This window comes from Pristiophorus japonicus, chromosome 4, assembly GCF_044704955.1.
Source record: "Pristiophorus japonicus isolate sPriJap1 chromosome 4, sPriJap1.hap1, whole genome shotgun sequence".
Lineage (NCBI taxonomy): Eukaryota > Metazoa > Chordata > Chondrichthyes > Pristiophoridae > Pristiophorus > Pristiophorus japonicus.
In genome coordinates, this window is record NC_091980.1 from 130687651 (window position 1) to 130705232 (window position 17582).

General features: G+C 44.9%; 2 protein-coding genes across 2 annotated transcripts; both read left to right on the forward strand.

The window, feature by feature from the left end:
* The first annotated feature begins 382 nt into the window (after nucleotides 1-382).
* On the forward strand, nucleotides 383-3428 carry LOC139262605 (ferritin heavy chain, oocyte isoform-like). Its single transcript, XM_070877762.1, has 5 exons — nucleotides 383-564; nucleotides 811-889; nucleotides 2283-2429; nucleotides 2675-2800; nucleotides 3198-3428. Exons 1-5 carry the CDS (start codon nucleotides 383-385, stop codon nucleotides 3426-3428), a joined length of 765 nt encoding a protein of 254 aa, XP_070733863.1.
* Nucleotides 3429-9130: 5702 nt separating this feature from the next.
* On the forward strand, nucleotides 9131-17273 carry LOC139262606 (ferritin, higher subunit-like). Its single transcript, XM_070877763.1, has 4 exons — nucleotides 9131-9232; nucleotides 12005-12151; nucleotides 16684-16809; nucleotides 17118-17273. The coding sequence occupies exons 1-4, from the start codon at nucleotides 9131-9133 to the stop codon at nucleotides 17271-17273; spliced, it is 531 nt and encodes a 176-aa protein (XP_070733864.1).
* Nucleotides 17274-17582: the final 309 nt, after the last annotated feature.

The following is a 17582-nucleotide window of genomic DNA, read 5'->3' on the forward strand; positions in this document are numbered from 1 at the left end:
TCCCAACCACTCGCTGCGTAAACATGTCACCTTTGTTCTTTTGCCAGTCACTTTAAATCTGTGTCCTCTGGTTCTCGACCCTTCCGCCAATGGGAACAGTTCCTGTCTATCGACTCTGTCCAGACACCTCATGATTTTGAATCCCTCTATCAAATGGAGATGTAGGTGACGATGTGTTCAGTAATGTTCACTCCCTCTCATTCTCACTCAATATAATGAATTTTACCAGGCATCATTCCATGAGAATAAAAATGACAGATCGTTGATGCCCCCATATAGCCAATCCTCAGACACATGCCCATTCTCTATATTCGAACTGGGGGCAGTTCACACCATCCACAGGATGGAATTCCCATTCCACTGGCCAATGCTTGGTTTGTAAATGCATCAAGACGACTTGATTGCTTTGAATATTGTCTCAGTGCCACAGAAACTTGCAAGTAACAAACTTCGCCAGATTATGAAAAACCCCTTTGGCGAAAGTAGAAAATTATCATTTCATTCAAGTGAGCGCGTGAAACAACGGCACACTTTCAGATTTGAAGACGTTCAAGGAACCCAAAGGCACTGACATCACCAAGACTGATCTCCCCCAGCCCCCTCCCCTTTGTTAATTGGTGCCTCAATTCAGATAAGATTCCTGATTGGCTCTGAGGGATTGTCAATCATCATTGGTGATGTCATACCCTGTTTGAATGCAGCTGTTCCAATAGTATAAATACAGGAGCTTGTGCAAGACAGAGTGAGTTCCAGAACTGTGCAGAGGATAGTGAAATATAGATAGTGAAGATGGCCTCCCAAGTATGTCAGATACCACAAGGACTGTGAGGCTGCTGTCAACAAGCAGATCAACATGGAGCTCTTTTCCTCCTATGTTTATCTCTCCATGGTGAGTTGTGTATTCCTTGTTGCTGCATTCTGAAAAGTTGTTAATTCTCCAGTTCAATGAATTGGCTTTAAATTGTTTTTCTCTGGACTTCCTTCCCTGGGGGAGCAGAGTCTTTTGGCAGTGAGAACTTCAGGTGTGTAATACAGAGGATCTTGTTGAGTTCATGGACTGCTCCCTATAGCAGCTGCCCTCTATTGAGGTTTAATATTGGAAACCAGCTCAGCTGCTGCCCGAGTGTGTGACAGAAGAGCACAAACCTGGTCAGGGGCTGTTGACCTGAGACAATGTTCAGTTTCAGTGGGGGACTGCAGTGAGTGAAATGTGGATAGGTTCTCACTAGTGCTCTCATTAATTGGAGGTGATGTACTGAGAATCCTGCTGTTGGAGCCCTGCTCACTGCTGAGATCTCTTGCACTATTGTTGTGTAAACTACTGGAGTGGAGGATTTTTCTCACTCCATGTCCAAACTTTAATTAGAATGGAAGAAGAATCATTTCTATAATGCCTTTCACTACCTTGGAATATCCAAAGTGCTTTGTAGCCAATGAAGGTGTTAAGTGTAGTTACCTGTTATGTGGGAAATGCAGCAGCCAATTAGTTCACAGGATGCTCCCACAAACTGCAATGTGATGATCAGATCATCAGTTTTAGTGGTGTTGGTTGAGGGATAAATATTAGCCAGGACACTGCAGAGAGCTCCTTGCAGTAGTATCTAGAACATTGAGAAGGCTTGAGGGATCATTGCTAATCTTGTATCTCAACTCCACCTCCTGCACTGTCCCCATATCCTTTGCTATCCAAAAATCTATTGTTCTTGAATATACTCAATGACTGGAATTCTCTAGCCCAGGAGTTGTGGAGGCTCAAAGATTCATCACACTGAGTGAAGAAATTCCTCCTCATCTCAGTCCTCAATGACCCCTGGTTCTAGACTCTCCAGCAAGGGGAACCATCCTCCCTGCATCCAATCCTTCAAGTCCTGTAAGAATTTTGTACATTCCTAATGACATCACCTCATCCTTCAAACCTCCTGACTAGAGGCTCAGTCTGCTCAATCTCTCTTCCTTGATCTTTAAATCCACCTGATGACTGACACACTCTTGTGTGAATGGCAGAAAGTAGAGGAGTTATTGCTTGTCAGGAGTAGAATTTAGTTTGACTGGACATGAAATATAATCCTGAACTTTAGTTTTATGTTCAACCAGCAAAGCAAAAACTTTCATCATGCTATGAGGAGGTGAGGCTCAACTCCAACTGATGAAGTCAATGGCATTTTGCTAGTTTACAAATGTTGTCTATCTTTTAAGAATTCATTCACTTGGGGGGAAAAATAACTCTTGCATTGTATATGAAGATCAAGGTCTAAATAGGCTGTCTTAATTTCTCTCTGCAGTCCTTCTACTTTGACAGGGATGATGTTGCCCTGTGTCACTTTGCTGTGTTCTTCAAGGAGCATTCGCACGAGGAACGTGAGCATGCTGAGAAACTGATGGAATTCCAGAATTGCCGTGGGGGACGGATCATCTTGTCTGACATCAAGGTTTGGTTCAATTATCTAGTGGCCTTCTGTCTGGATACCCTTAGACCTGATTGTTTCTAATACCTCCTAAAGCAATTGATTCCATGGTTGTGGTAGTGGAATTCAGTAATTCTATATTCCTGTGACACATTGTTTATGGTAAAATGGACTTCTGGTTGCTTTTTTTAATCCTATTTTCCTTTGTACTGTCTTTTGTATTTTGTTTGTTCCATTGTAAGTGAACTGCCTGTGATTTTCCTCTTCAGAAACCAGAGCAGGATGAGTGGAGCAATGGTCTGGATGCATTGCAGAGAGCTCTGCAGATGGAGAAGAATGTGAACCAGAGTCTGCTGCATCTGCACAAAACCTCCACTGGGAGCACTGACCCTCATGTAAGTTCCTCATGTGGGTTTCTGGGCAACTTGGAGGTGGTGGAACATTGCTATCCTTGAGCTGTTTCAAAAGTGCTCCATGCCCAATAGCTTTGATTTTGGGGGTGGGTGGGGGGGGGGGGTTCTCTCTCGTGATCTTCAGGGGGTGGGGGAGAGGACCATGAAGTTGGCCTACTGTGGACATTTTGAGAAATAAATGGGTCCCAATATTTCCAGGATCTAGTCTCTCCATGTACAGTAGCTACTGGATCATTAGAGCAAATGTACATCAATTTCAATTGCCCTACCTGATCCTTCGCCACTGCTAGAAAATTAAAATTCTAACTGGGTGGGGGGGGGATGCTCTGATCCTTGATATCTGTTACTGGCCATAACTTATTTCCCTCTTCTCTTTCAGTTGTGTGACTTCCTGGAGACCCACTACTTGGATGAACAAGTGAAGATGATCAAGAAGCTTGGTGATCACATCACCAACCTGAAGAGACTGGGAGCCCCTGAGAATGGCCTGGGAGAGTACCTGTTTGACAAGCACATCCTGGGGAGAGTGACTAAACTGACTGATGGGATCAAACTTATTGTGTTTTGTACTTGTATTTATATAATCAGGCTCCTGTCGTGTAGGGAATGAAGGCTTGTGACTTTGTACAAAGAGCTGAAACCTACAATTGTAAATAAACTGCTCAACATTGGGCTGTGTTTTGTTACCTTGTAAGTTTGAGTGGTGACTTATTTTTCATTTAACATAACTTGGTCTCCATAGAACAAGGATTACACTGAGCTGTGCAACTGAGTTATATGGAATTCAGTCCTATGAAATGTGTTTTTCTCTCATGTAATGTCTATGTATTGACTGAGACATTTAGGCACCTGTTATAAAATCAAACAATGTTCAATGGTGTGTTTGGATAACTGGCAGCCCCATGGGATATTGGCCCAGTGACCAAAAGCCTGGTCAAAGGTATGTAATAAGGAGGTACAGAGATGTTTAGGGAGGCTTCTCTAAATCTTGGGACTGAGAAGCTGTATACAATTACCTGCTCCAACTATCTGTCTTTGTACAAATGACAATTCAATCCAACAAGAAGTAACATCTGTTAAACACAGGCCAATTTGCCATTAATTCATTGTTGCACTATTTCAGTCCAGTGAAGAAAAAGTCCTGGATTTGCTTCCTATTTAGTGTATCTGCCTCGTGAACAGCAGTTTGTATTCAATAGCTGCAACAGATCCTGTTCAGTTATCCAGGTAGTTTAGTAGTGGGACTGACCACTGCTGCTATAGGCTTGCTGTTAAGCTTTGTAGGCAGTAAGCAATGTCTCAGCACACTGAACTCTGGGTACTACAATTGGGCGAAGAGGGAAAGCAACAGGTGGCATTAGCTTGCTGTCACAGCTTCATTGATTGGTGTGGATACCCTCGTGATTCTGGGACAGCTTCTCTACTGCCTGCTCCCATCATGGTTGAATAACTTGCCAACACAACCTCCATTCACATGAATAAGGAATTGGGTAAGGTATTGGAAGACTAACGATACTCCAACAAAATTTAATAGTTGGGGAAGGAGTAAATGTATTTAATTCCACAAAGCAAAAGGCACAAGATGTTAAACCCATTTCTCCCATGCCCTGGCCATAATGCCTAAGCACTCAATTTATAAGCCTACTATCAACTTTTTTTTTTTAGTACCTTTGTGAATTTCATTACAATCACCCTGGATTAGATCTCCATTTCTCTCCTTCGTGGCTATAAATGGATTCAAATGGTATTGCTGTGGCTCCAATAATCCAGTGTTTACAAGTTATTTTTAGGAATTTAGTTGAGAACTGTGTTGAGTGCAATTAAATTGCCAAGTACCACGAAGGAGGGTGTCCTCAGTGTGAAGACAAGACTTTGTCTCCACAAGGACTGTGTGGTGGTCACTGCTACCAATGCTGTCATGGACAGATGAATCTGTGACAGGTCGATTGCTGAGGACAAGATCAGTAGGTTTTTCCCTTGTGTTGATTCTCTCACCATCTATCAGAAGCCCAATCTGGATGTTATGTCCTTCAGGACTCAGCCCGCTTGCTCATTGCTGCCGAGCCCCTCTTGGTAATGGACATTGAAGTCTATTGCTAATATCAGTGCTTCTTCCAAGTGGCCTTCAACACGGAGGAGTACTGATTCATCAGCTGAGGGAGGGCGGTAGGTGTAAATCAGCAGGAGGTTTCCATTCCCAAGCTTGACCTGAACCCATGAGACTTGATAGGGTCCAGAGTAAATGTTCAGGACTCCTACCGCTGCTCCCTCCCGACTATATACCACTGGGCCGCCACCTCTGGTGGGTCTGCCCTTCTGGTGGGACAGGACATACGCAGGGATGGTGAAGGAGGAATCTGGGACATTCGCTGAAAGGTATGATTCTGTGCTTATGACTATGTCGGGCTGTTGCTTGGCTAACCTGTAGGACAGCTCTCCCCATTTAGGCACAAGATACCAGATATTAGTGAGGAGGACTTTGCAGGGTCGACTGGGCTGGGTGTACCCATTGTCATGTCAGAAGCCGGTGCCGAGGTCAATGCCGGGTTGTCCATCCTGTTTTATTCTAATTATTGTTTCTCGCAGCGGTTTTTACAACTGATTGGCTTGCTTGGCCATTTCAGAGGGCAGTTACGACTCAACCACATTGCTTTGGGTTTGGAGTCATATCGGCCAGATTTCCTTCCCGAAGGACATTATTGAAGCAGATGGGTTTCTATGACAATCCGATAGCTCCCTGGGCAAATTTACTGATACGAGCTTTTTATTCCAGATTTTAATTTAATTAACTGAATTTCAATTCCCCAGCTGCCTTGGTGGGGCTTTGGATCATTAGTCCAGGCCTCTGAATTACTCGTCCAGTAACATAACCACGATGTTACCGTATTCTTTGCATCTCTCAATGGCACTTTTGGTGTTTCGATGTCACCACAACTCGTACGTTGATGAGACACAATTCTACAAGTCATGTTGGGTTTTGCGTGCTGATGGGTTTGACGGCTTCATGTTTCAGACAAAACAAATTCTTCAGCTCACTCGATGTGAAAAACTTCACAGATGCCCTTGTTTTAAGAATTACATAGAATTTACAGCACAGAAAAAGGCCATTCAGCCTAGCAAATTGCAGTGGTGAGCGGTTCTTCTTGAACGTAAAACACATCAATGATGAGGTGAGGAACCGAATGAGAAAAGATCGATTTAATAGTCTTTCAATCATGAGCATGGAGAGCGAAGTACTGAGAGGACTTGACTTCACACATTGAGCCTCATCCCAACATCATTTAACCCTATCAGCATATCCTTCCAATCCTTCCTCCCGCAGGTGTTCATCTAGCTTCTCCTTAAACGCGTCTATGCTTTTTGTCTCAACTATTCCTATTGATAGCGAGTTAAACATTCTAAACACTCTCTGAGTAAAGAAGTTTCTTTTGAAGTCTCTCTTAGATTTTTAATTGTAACTTTCTGTATAACTCTATGGAAATCAGAACTTTGCACCATATACCAAGTGTTGTCTAGCCAAGGTGCTAAATAAACTTACCATGCTGCACAGGGATGTGGTTCAGTTCACCTCAACCATGTTCTCCCTGTGGCCGAGGAGCTCCTCCCAGAGTCACAGTGCGTATTTCGTCCCCTACGGGTAACAACGGACATGATCTTTGCAGCACGCCAATTGCAGGAAAAATACAGGGAGCAGCGCCAACCCTTATACATGGCATTTTTCGATCTTATAAAGACCTTTGAGACTGTCGACCGTGAGGGTTTATGGAGCGTCCTCCCTCCATTTTGGATATCCCCAAAAGTTTGTCAACATCCTTCGCCTGCTCCACGTCGACATGCATGCCGTGATCCTTATCAGTGGATTTGTTACAGACTCATTCCACATCCGAAGCGGGGTCAAACAGGGTTGCGTCATCGCTCCAAAGCTCTTCTCAATCTTCCTCGCTGCCAACTCCACCTCACTGTCAACAAGCTTCCTGCTGGAGTGGAAATAATATACAGAATCAGTGGGAAGCAGTTTAACCTATGCCCTCTCCAGACCTGGTCCAAGACCACCCAAACCTATGTCGTTGAACTGCACTATGCGGACGACACCTGCGTCTGCGCACATTCTGAGGCTGAACTCCAGGATATCGTCGCTGTAGTCACTGTGGCATATGAAATCATCGGCCTTACACTTAACATCCAAAAGGGAAAGGTCCTCCACCAGCCTGTCTTCGCCGCACAGCACGGCCCCCAGACATCAAAATTCACGGCGTGGCCCTCGACAATGTGGACCACTTCCCATACCGCGGGTGCCTCCTGTCAACAAAGGCAGACATTGATGCGGAGATTCAATATCGCCTCCAGTGCGCCAGTGCAGCCTTTGGCTGCCTGAGGAAAGGAGTGTTCGAAGACCAGGCCCTCAAACCTACCACCAAGCTCACGCTCTATAGGGCTGTAGTAATACCACCCTACTGTATGGATCAGAGGCATGGACAACTTACAGAAGGCACATCCAGTTGCTGGAGCTATATCACCAAAGATGCCTCCGTAAGATCCTGCAAATTCCCTGTGAGGACAGACACACCGACATCAGTGTCCTAACGCTGGCAAACGTCCCCATCATTGAAGCACGAACCACATGCAATCAGCTTTGCTGGGCAGGCCATTTCGTCCACATGCCAGACATGAGACTCTCTAAGCAACTGCTCTATGCGGAACTCCTTTATGGCAAACGAGCCAAAGTTGAGCAGCGGAAACGTGACAAGGACACCCTCAAAACCTCTCTGATGAAGTGCGACAGCACCACTGACGCCTGGGAGACCCTGGCCGAAGACCATCCTCATTGGAAAAAGTGTATCCGGGAGGGCGTTGAGCTCTTCGAATCTCAATGCTGCGAGCGTGTAGAGGTCAGGCAGCGGAAGGAACGTGTGGTATATCAGTGCCACCCACCCCCTTCCCCCGACGAATATCTGTCCCATTTGTGACAGGGTCTGTGGCTTTCATGTTGGACTGTTCAGCCACCAAAGAACTCACTTTAGGAGAGAAAGCAAGTCTTCCTCGATGCCGAGTGACTGCCTATGATGATGGGTTCAGCTGCAGGTATTCCTCGCTCTGAGCTCAGATCTGCGCCAATGGTTAACACTCATCTGTGCCTTTTTAATCTCTAGAATTGACTATTTCAATGCTCTCCTGCTAGTCTTACATGCTCCATAAACTTAAGCTTATCCAAAACTCTGCTGCCCGTATTCTAACACACACCTAGTCCCACTCGCCCATAACCCCTGTGCTTGTGGACCATTATTGGCTCCCGGTCTGACAGCGCCTCAAATTCAAGATTCTTATCCTTGTATTAAATCCCACCATAGCCCTTCCCTCACCTCTTTTCCCAGCACATTGATAATATCGGTGCTGTTTCCTGCTCTCACAATAAACTGGAACATTTAATTCACTATGTTCCCAATTTCCACCCTTCACTCACCTTCACATGGTCCATTTCTGTCACTTCACTTCCCTTTCTCGACTTCTCTGTCTATCGCCTCAGTCTATCAGACAAATATCCAATGAGTTGTTTGGATGTTGCTTCAAACCCGCAGATACCTGCAAATGACCAACCTACTGAACAATCCAGAACTCTTAAAAAGACACTGAATCGCAAACAACAGAGGATTCAATGAACCTTTCAAGGTGGCCATTAACTGGTCCAGGCAGAGCACGGTCGATAGGGTGTTCTCTCTGTCTGCCTGCCTTTGTTCAGCGGCTATATCCGTGCCCGGGTATCCCTGGATTGGGAGCACGTGGTGTCTGCCGGTATGCTTGAGGCTTTCCGTCATCGGAGGGCACCAGAGAGAGGGGAGCGCAGCGTGGATACAAGGAAATATTGTAAATTTTTAAAGTTTTTATGTTAGTTTTGTCATAATGTGGATCTGACAGTTTATTCCCCCTTATAAAGGGAGCACTTATGGTTTAAGTGTTTCCGATAGCTGAATTAAAATGCCCAAAGAATAGAGAATCCAATTAAACCTGTGACTCTGGATATTTGAACTGTGTTTGAGGAAAGTTCGGACAATTGAGATCCTCATTGAGATGTCAGCCAATGATGCTCATTCTTCAAAGATGTGATTGGCTCTGGGAGTCCATCTCCCTCCTCCCTTTACTTGATTGGTGCTCTGAGAAGATGCAACTTCTGATTGGGTATTGATGACTGTCACTCATCATCAAGAGTGCCACACCCAGGATTATCCCTCAGTATAAATATTGGAGTTTGATATTAGTGAAATGTTATCTTTGTACTTCTAAAAAGTTTTTACTTTGGAAAAATAAAATATTAAGATGGCTTCTCAAGTGTGTCAGAATTACCACAAGGACTGTGAGGATGCTGTCAACAAGCAGATCAACATGGAGCTCCATTCCTCCTATGTTTATCTCTCTATGGTGAGTTTTGTATTTTTTGCCACTTTACAATGGAGACTATGTAATGTGAATTTATGAAATCCTGTGCAGTACACAGCCCACCTATTTCTCTCTTTCTGCCCACCTGCCCTGAATCTATGCAGTGAGTTCACTTTAAAGCTATAATATGATCCAATTTATCTTAATTTGTATTTATTAACAAATTGTCTTTGTTTCTTGCAGCAGCTGTATCATCTGATTATTTTGATTTTTTTCCTGGGATCTTGAGCTTGATGAAGTTTATTTGGAATACATTCTGTACACAATGCAAGGAATTCAGAATTTGTATCCTCATTCTAAATCACTGCATGGATTTTCCTTACCTTGCTGGTTCAATGGGTGATGTCATAAAAATAAATCTAGGCCTTTTCGGAGGGATGTCAGGAAGTATTCTTTCCCACCAGTGTGGTGGAAATCTGAAACACTTTCTTTCTCAGCCATCCCTCACCTCCACGGGGAGGATGGGAAGAAAGTGTCACAAATGTTTCTGCTTCCCTCCTGTTCCTATTTCTCGCCACTAATTTTAAGTACCAGTTTGTATCCTTCTGTCTTTCCTCTAACTTTTTGCAATCATAAAGCCAGATAGTTAATCATCATTTGTCTGTGCTCAGTGGACTCTCCCTTAACCCCTGTGACCTTCACCAAGCACCCTCAAATTCTGAGGGGTTCTCATAACTTTTTTATTCTGTGGTCCCTGGTTCTCCTCTACAATGCTTTGATTTGTGTAGACTGTCAAATTAATGCTGCTTGTGGTAGTTTTAGTTCCTTGGCATGAATGCAGCCAGTAAAACTCGGTTAGTTTTTCTTCTTTCATATATGATATGAATTCTGCATTGGGACTAGATCTAGTTTAGGCAGTTGCTTTTACTGCCTCTCAACTAGCCTGTACAAAATGTATTTGGGTTAATAAACAATTATTATTGGAGCATGCTACTGGTGACCAGGGTATAAATCTTGTGGCAATTCCTTCACCTAATTTCCAGAGCTACAATGAATATTGGGTGCCAAGATTCAGGTTCCAGTTTTAAGCATGTTCAATCAAAGCTGAATTGGTGATCATGAGTGATGCAGCACAGGAGGCCATTCAGTCCATTGTGCCTTGCTGAATGTTGGGTGGAGCGATACAACTGTTTCCATAGCCTACAAATTTTTCTAAATCACGTAAGAGGATGAGAAGGGGGAATTAGTAATGGGCAACATAGAGATGGCAGAAAATCTGAACAAATATCTTGTATCTGTTTTGACAGTAGAAGACAATAACAACATTCCAATGGTGGATAGTCAAGGGGCTATTGGGGAGAGGTACTTAATGCAATAACAATCACCTGAGGAAGTAGTACTCAGTAAGATAATTGGGCTCAATTATGTCCTGATGGCTTGCATCCTCGGGCCTTGAGAAGCAGGGATTGTGGATGTATTGGTTATAATTTACCAAAATTACCTGGATTCTGGGGAGGTCCCAGCAGATTGGAAAGCTGCAAATGTAATGCCCCTTTTTTTTTAAATAAAAGAAACTTTTGACCAGTTAGCCTAATATCTGATAGGGAAAATGTTGGAGTCCATTATTAACATCGCAGGGACATTTGGAAAAGCAAAATTTGATCAGGCAGAGTCGGCATGGATTTGTGAGGGGAAATAGTGTTTGACAAATTTGCTGGAATTCTTTGAGGATGTAATGAACAGGGTGGATGAAAGTGAACCAGTGGCTGTTTTGTATTTGGACCTCCAGAAGGTATTTGAGAAGGTGCCACAAAAGATTACGGCACAAGATGAAAGTTCACAGGCTTTGGGGGTAATATATTAACATTGATAGATGATTGGCAAAAGAACCGAGTCAGGATAAATGGTTCATTCTCTGGTTGGCAACCAGGATCTAGTAGAGTGCTGCAAGGATCAGTGCTGGGACCCCAACTATTTACAATCTATATTACATTCTGTCCCTCCTTCCAAGTCGGTTACGTCGCCTAGTTTGTTCCTCCCAACTTTATCAGTAATGTGTGAGGAGAACACACTTCTGCAGAAGGACATAGGCAGGCTAAGTGAGTGGGCAAAAATTTGACTGTAGGAAAGTGAGGTCATGCACTTTAGCAGAACAAGAATCAAAGAGCAAATGTTTATTGAAATGGAGCAAGATTGCAAAGTGCCGCAGTACAGCAGGAGCGGAGCGGAGGTGGGTGGGGTGTGGTGGGTGCCTCTACTCATTTGGAATTCAGAAGAATGAGGTGAACTTATTGAAGTGTATAAGATTGAGGGGGCTTGACTGGGTGGATACAGAGGATGTTTCCACTGATGGGGAAACTACAACTAGAGGGCATGATCTTAAAATAAGGGGCTGCCCATTTAGAACTGAAATATCTTGAGCGGTGTCAATCTGTGGAATTCACTGCCTGAGCTGTGGAAAGCTGAGACATTGAATAAATTTAAGACTGTAATACAGTTTCTTAAATGCTAAGGGGTTATGTGGGGATGAGTCCATGATCAGATCAGCCATAATCTTAAATGGTGGAACAGGCTCTGAGCTGTGTGGTCTACTCCTGTTCATATTTCTCATGTTAGGTTTCCCTATGGCTGGAGCTGAGATTATCCAATGTATTTACCAGGTTAATTGAGTAGGTTCTAGTTTCCATAAATATACATACAAGTTCAGTGAGACTGAGCTCTTGAAGCAAGAAAAATGAGTTTGGCTTCATGTACAGTGCCCATGCTGATGGGTCTGCCATGCAATAATCAACTACTCTTCTGATCCCTCCGCAGTCCTTCTACTTTGACCGGGATGATGTTGCCCTGCGTCACTTTGCTGAGTTCTTCAAGGAGCAGTCACATGAGGAATGTGAGCATGCTGAGAAACTGATGGAATTCCAGAATCGGCGTGGAGGACGGATCATCTTGGCAGACATCAAGGTTTGGCTCCATAAACGAGGGGCCTTCTGTTTGGCTCCCCTTAGACTGATTGTTCACAATACATTGTAAAGGAGTTGGTTCCAATTCCACAGGAACCAGCAATTTGGACAAACTGGTCCATGCTGGTGATCAGGCTCCAGATGTTGTCCTCCCACCTTGCTTTATCCAGCAACATGTCGTTCTAATCCTTTTTCCCTCATGTACTTAATTAGCTTCCCCTCAAATACATCTATGCTGTTCACCTCATAAATTTTACACCGTTAGTTGACTTAATGCAGTAATTCAATATTCTAACACATTGGTTCATGGTAACCTAAACTTCTGATTTCATTTTTTCATCCCTAATTTCTTTCAATACTGTCCTATTTACAAATGTGTTTTTACTGTTTGTACTATTATACATGTGCCACCAGAGGGCACTGCAGTCAGACTTGCAGGTTACCTGTACAGGTGTGCCAGGCGCAGTACAGAAGGCAGGTCACCAGGTGTGATCCTCACCACCGAGAGTTCCATTATGTAAAGTCCTGTCCCCTCAGTACAGATTCACATGAGGCATGTAGTGAAGTCAAGGTCACTCTGGACCTACACCTTTATTTCAAGCTCTGGAATGCTGCACTTGCCTGAGACCTGTCCTTGTATACCTGTCTCTTGCAAGTGCATCACTGGTGGTAAGGTATGCTGGTGGTTACAGGTCAATCTTATTCGTCATGTATAGTATGTTATATATATTCACCCCCCCCCCCCCCCCCCCAAGGTCTTATTGTCTTTATAGGTTCAGTCTCAGGTGGTCTACGCTCTCGCATGGAGCGTCTGAGTTGTGGTTCAGTTGTTTGCCTTGGTGTCTTTCTTTGGGTGTGGTTGCTGGTATCTTGCCTGGGCTGTCTGTTGCGATTGCCCTTTCCTCAGGTTGTTCTCTCCATCTGTCCATCAGCTGTGATGCGAGTTCCACATTGTAGTCTGCCCCTCTGGTTCCACAGTGTTGTTGGTAAATCTGATTTTGACTTGGCCTACATGCCTCTGGCAGGTTTTGCCATTGTCCATTTGTGCTACCAGTAGCCTGTTTCCTTCCTTGCCTGTTACTATCCCTGCAAGCCATTTGGGACCCCTGCCATAGTTTAGTACAAGCACTTTGTCCCCTATCTCATTCCATCTCCCCCTCGAATTTCTGTCATGCTACTCAATCAGCTTATGGCACTTTGCCTCAATGATTCCATGCATGTCTGGGAGGATTAATGAGTGCCTTGTTTTTAAAGTCTTTAACATCAACAGTTGCACAGGGGATCCAAGTCAATGACTGCGGACGAGATCTGTATGCCAGCAGCAGTCGCGACAGGTGATCCTGTAGCATGCGACCTTGTATTTTAAGCATGCTTTGTTTAATGATTTGCACTGCTCTCTCCGCCTGGCTGTTGGAGGCCGGCTTGATGTGATTTATGCCATGGTCAATTAAAAAATCTTGGAATTCTGTGCTGGTGAAGCACGGACCATTGTCACTGACCAATATGTCAGGGATTCCGTGCATTGCAAACGTAGTTGCAAGGTTCTCCAGTGGTGGAGGTGTTAAAAATAGTGCATTCGATCCACTTTGAAAATGCATCTACAACTACAAGGAACATTTTGGCCATGAATGGGCCTGCATAGTCTATGTGCACCCGCGACCACAGTTTGGTAGGCCGGGGCTCAGGAGACCCTCCCTGGGGGCATTGCTGAGCTGGGCACAAATGGTGCACCTTCGTACGCAGAGCTCCAAGTCCGCGTCAACACCAGGCCACCAGATGTGGGATCTGGCTATGGCCTTCATAATGATACCCGAGTGCTCGCAGTGGAGCTCCCAGACAAATGCCTCTCTGCCTCGCAGAGGCATGTCTACTCGGCTGCCTCACATCAGGCAGTCTGCTTGTAGTGATAGCTCATGCATGCGCCTGTGAAAGGGTTTAATTCCTCGGGGCACTCATCGCGAGCCAGTCACCAGTTAGGACACACCTTTTTACGAAGGATAGCGTGGGGTCGCTGGCCGTCCAGGCTCTGATTTGGCGAGCCGTCATTGGCGAACCTGTGGACTCCAAGGCATTGATTGCCATGACTATCTTAGTCCTAGTCATCAGACCCTTCCGTGGTCGCCAGGGGTAGCCTGCTGATCGCATCGGCACAGTTGTCTGTGTGCCTTATGTTAGTCATAGGACGCCAGCATGAGTGCCCACTGTTGAATTCTCACTGGGGCGTTAGCGTTTATTGCCTTGCTCTTGGATGTGAGGGGCTTGTGGTCGGTTTCTAACACTAACTTGGCTCCGAAAAGGTATAGGTGCATCTTTTTGACACTGCGCACGCGAGCGCCTCCTTCTCTACCATTCTGTACCCGCGCTCCGCACGCGAAAGTGACCTGGAGGCATAAGCTATGGGTTGTAATTTGCCCGCACTATTGACATGTTGCAAAATGCACCCGACCCCATACGCTGACTCATCGCATGTGAGAACTAGCTTTTTAAATGGATCAAAGATTCAAAACACTGTTGGAACACAGAAGGTTGTGTGCCTTTATTGAAGGCGCGTCCCTGCCACCCCCAAAACCAATCACACCGCTTCCTGAGTAGCACATGGAGAAGCTCCAGCAGCGTGCTCAAGTTCTGCATGAAGTTCCCAAAATAATTGAGTAGCCTGAGAAAGGCGTGCAGTTCTGGGGCCTGGGTGCCAGGCGAATTGCTTCTGTTTTGGACACTGTTGGGCAGATTCCATCAGTGGCAAACCTTCTGCCCAAAAATTCAACCACTGGTGCGAGAAACAGGCACTTTGATTTCTTGACTCATAGGCAGACCTGATCCAACCGCTTTCGTACTTCCTCCAAATTATGGAGATGGGAGTCTGTGTCATAGTTTTGCCAGCCAGCTTCTCCCCAGCAGTGCTGGGGTGTCTCGGGACAATCCACAGGGAAGTCTGTTCACTGTCCCTTTGTGTGTGACAGAGAGCATGGCGCTGCTGAGGACTAGTACGATTTCTTTGGTATAGGTCTTTAGTTTGGTGTCGACCCTTGAGTTTTGATCTGTCTTTTATGCGGCCACAGTTGTTCAAATTGTTGAGGGCCCATGAGAGATTGACTCGCTCTTGTATCCAGCTCCATGTTGATGGGTATACCATTGAGTCAGACCCTCATCATTTATAGGCGGCGTCCTGTTGTAGGAGCAGCGGCCATTGATCATGTTGACCCGCTGTACATCGGTGTCCCGGATACTGTCCCCACCGTCTTCTGGTCCGCTTTCTGACCCATCCGATTTGTATACCAGCCGAGCTGTTTTTTGCATAGGTGGGCGAAATGCCCTGTATATTCACAGTTCCTGCAAACAGCCTGCAGAAATTGACACCCCCTTGATGAGTGCCCACCCCCACACCTCCAGCACAGACCGCTTCCATTGTTCCCAAAGAATGAGCTGTGTCTGGCTGATCTCTCGAGCTTCTCTCAGTTTGTAGTTGATTGCTCGCATTGTGGGTTGATGTGTGAATGTCCTTTTCTGTGGCCCTTGATGGCTTCTGGTACCACTGCCTGCTGTCGAGAGCCTGTTCTCCCAGTTTGGTCTGTGGGGGAGCAACTTGTTTAATGCTGTGAACTACTTGTTCTGATATTTTGTTAGTTGTCGTACCTGTATTGTAAATCAACCTCGTTTCTTCTTCTCCCACCAAGAATGTCTGCAACCAGTGCTGCTGCCTCTAAGGTCAAGTTCTTGGTCTCTGAGCTTTTGGAATATGCCTGCTTGGCCTATTCCTTCAATGAAAAGTCTCTCAGCATTTCTCTCCTCAGTTCATCGGAGAACTCCCAGACTAGCCAACCTCAAGTTCTGCCACAAAGTCGGGTATGCTCTGGCCCACACAGCGTCTGTAGTTGTAGAACCTGTGTCTGGCCATGTGTCGGCTGCTCGCCAGCTTCAGGTCGTCTCTTACCAGTGTGCTCAATTCTTCAAATGACTTGGGTGCCAGCAGATCCTTCATTAAAGTGTATGTTTTCAAGCCACAGCTGGTCAAGAGATGAGCTCTTCTCTTGTCTGCTTTGTCATCTCCTAACCAGTCTTTTGTTACAAAGCTTTGCTGGAGCCTTTCTATAAATCCCTCCCAATTGTCTCCAGCATTGTACTTTTCATCTGATCCGTTGTTTGCCATTCTGTAATCCCGTAACTTGTCGCCACTGTAAAGTCCTGTCCCCTCAGTACAGATTCTCACAAAGCATGTAGTGAAGTCAAGGTCACTCTGGACCTGTACCTTTATTTCACAGCTCTGGAATGCTGCACTTGCCTGAGACCTGTCCTTGTATACCTGTCTCTTGCAAGTGCACACCTGGTGGTAAGGTATGCTGGTGGTTACAGGTCATATCTTATCAGTCATGTATAGTATGTTAGGATACAGTTATATATAATAATGTAAGATATATGACACATTAAATGAACTAAGGTCACTACAGTTAAAGTACAATACATTGCCTCGTGGAGTCATTATCAGAGCATCTAAAGACAAAAAAAAACGTAGTATAATCTGACTTTCCTCTTCAGAAACCAGAGCAGGATGAGTGGAGCAATGGTCTGGAGGCCATGCAGAGAGCTCTGCAGATGGAGAAGAATGTGAACCAGAGTCTGCTGGATCTGCACAAACACTCCACTGGGAGCACTGACCCTCATGTAAGTTTCCCAATGCTTCAATGTGGGCTTTTGGTTAAGTTGCTGTCCTTTGAACTTAATTTAAAAAGATATCTGCCCAGTAGCTTTGTGTTGGGTCTATTTCAGGGAAGATTTTGTAAGTGTCTGATCCCAGAACATTTTTGTAAAGCAAGTTTTCATCTAAATGATGCAGTAATTCCATCAATTTCAATTGCACCACTTAACTATCCTCCAATCCAAGAGGACTAAAATCCCAACTCTCAAGCAGTAAGCTCCAATGTTCCTTGATATCTGCTACTGGCCATAACTCCTTTCTGTTTCTCCTTCAGTTGTGTGACTTCCTGGAGACCCACTACTTGGATGAACAAGTGAAGATGATCAAGAAGCTTGGAGATCACATCACCAACCTGAAGAGACTGGGAGCCCCTGAGAATGGCCTGGGAGAGTACCTGTTTGACAAGCACACCTTGGGGGAGAGTGACTGAAGCTTCTGATCAGTACTCTTGTTTATACAATATGTGTGAGACTCTGTCCTACATAGAATGATGGCTTTGTACAGGCTGAGACCTGGGCTCTTGATGTGAAATGTAATCAACTGTAAATAAACTGTTCAATATTGGACTGGGTTTTGTCTCCTTGCAATTAGTGGTTGCTTATTTTCCATTTACCGTAACTTGTTTGCAGCACAAGTATTGCACTAGACTATGCAACAATCATACATTGGCCTCCTGTGCTGTAACCACTCAGCTGGCTCTCCAAGAACACTTCAGCTAGTCCTACTCCCTTGCATTTTC

Coding starts and splice junctions, on each gene's coding strand:
- LOC139262605 (XM_070877762.1), top strand. CDS start 383: ATGCATCAAGACGACTTGATTGCTTTGAATATTGTCTCAGTGCCACAG. Junction 890..2,282: donor CCTATGTTTATCTCTCCATG/GTGAGTTGTGTA, acceptor TTCTCTCTGCAG/TCCTTCTACTTTGACAGGGA. Junction 2,801..3,197: donor CTGGGAGCACTGACCCTCAT/GTAAGTTCCTCA, acceptor CTTCTCTTTCAG/TTGTGTGACTTCCTGGAGAC.
- LOC139262606 (XM_070877763.1), top strand. CDS start 9,131: ATGGCTTCTCAAGTGTGTCAGAATTACCACAAGGACTGTGAGGATGCT. Junction 9,233..12,004: donor CCTATGTTTATCTCTCTATG/GTGAGTTTTGTA, acceptor ATCCCTCCGCAG/TCCTTCTACTTTGACCGGGA. Junction 16,810..17,117: donor CTGGGAGCACTGACCCTCAT/GTAAGTTTCCCA, acceptor TTTCTCCTTCAG/TTGTGTGACTTCCTGGAGAC.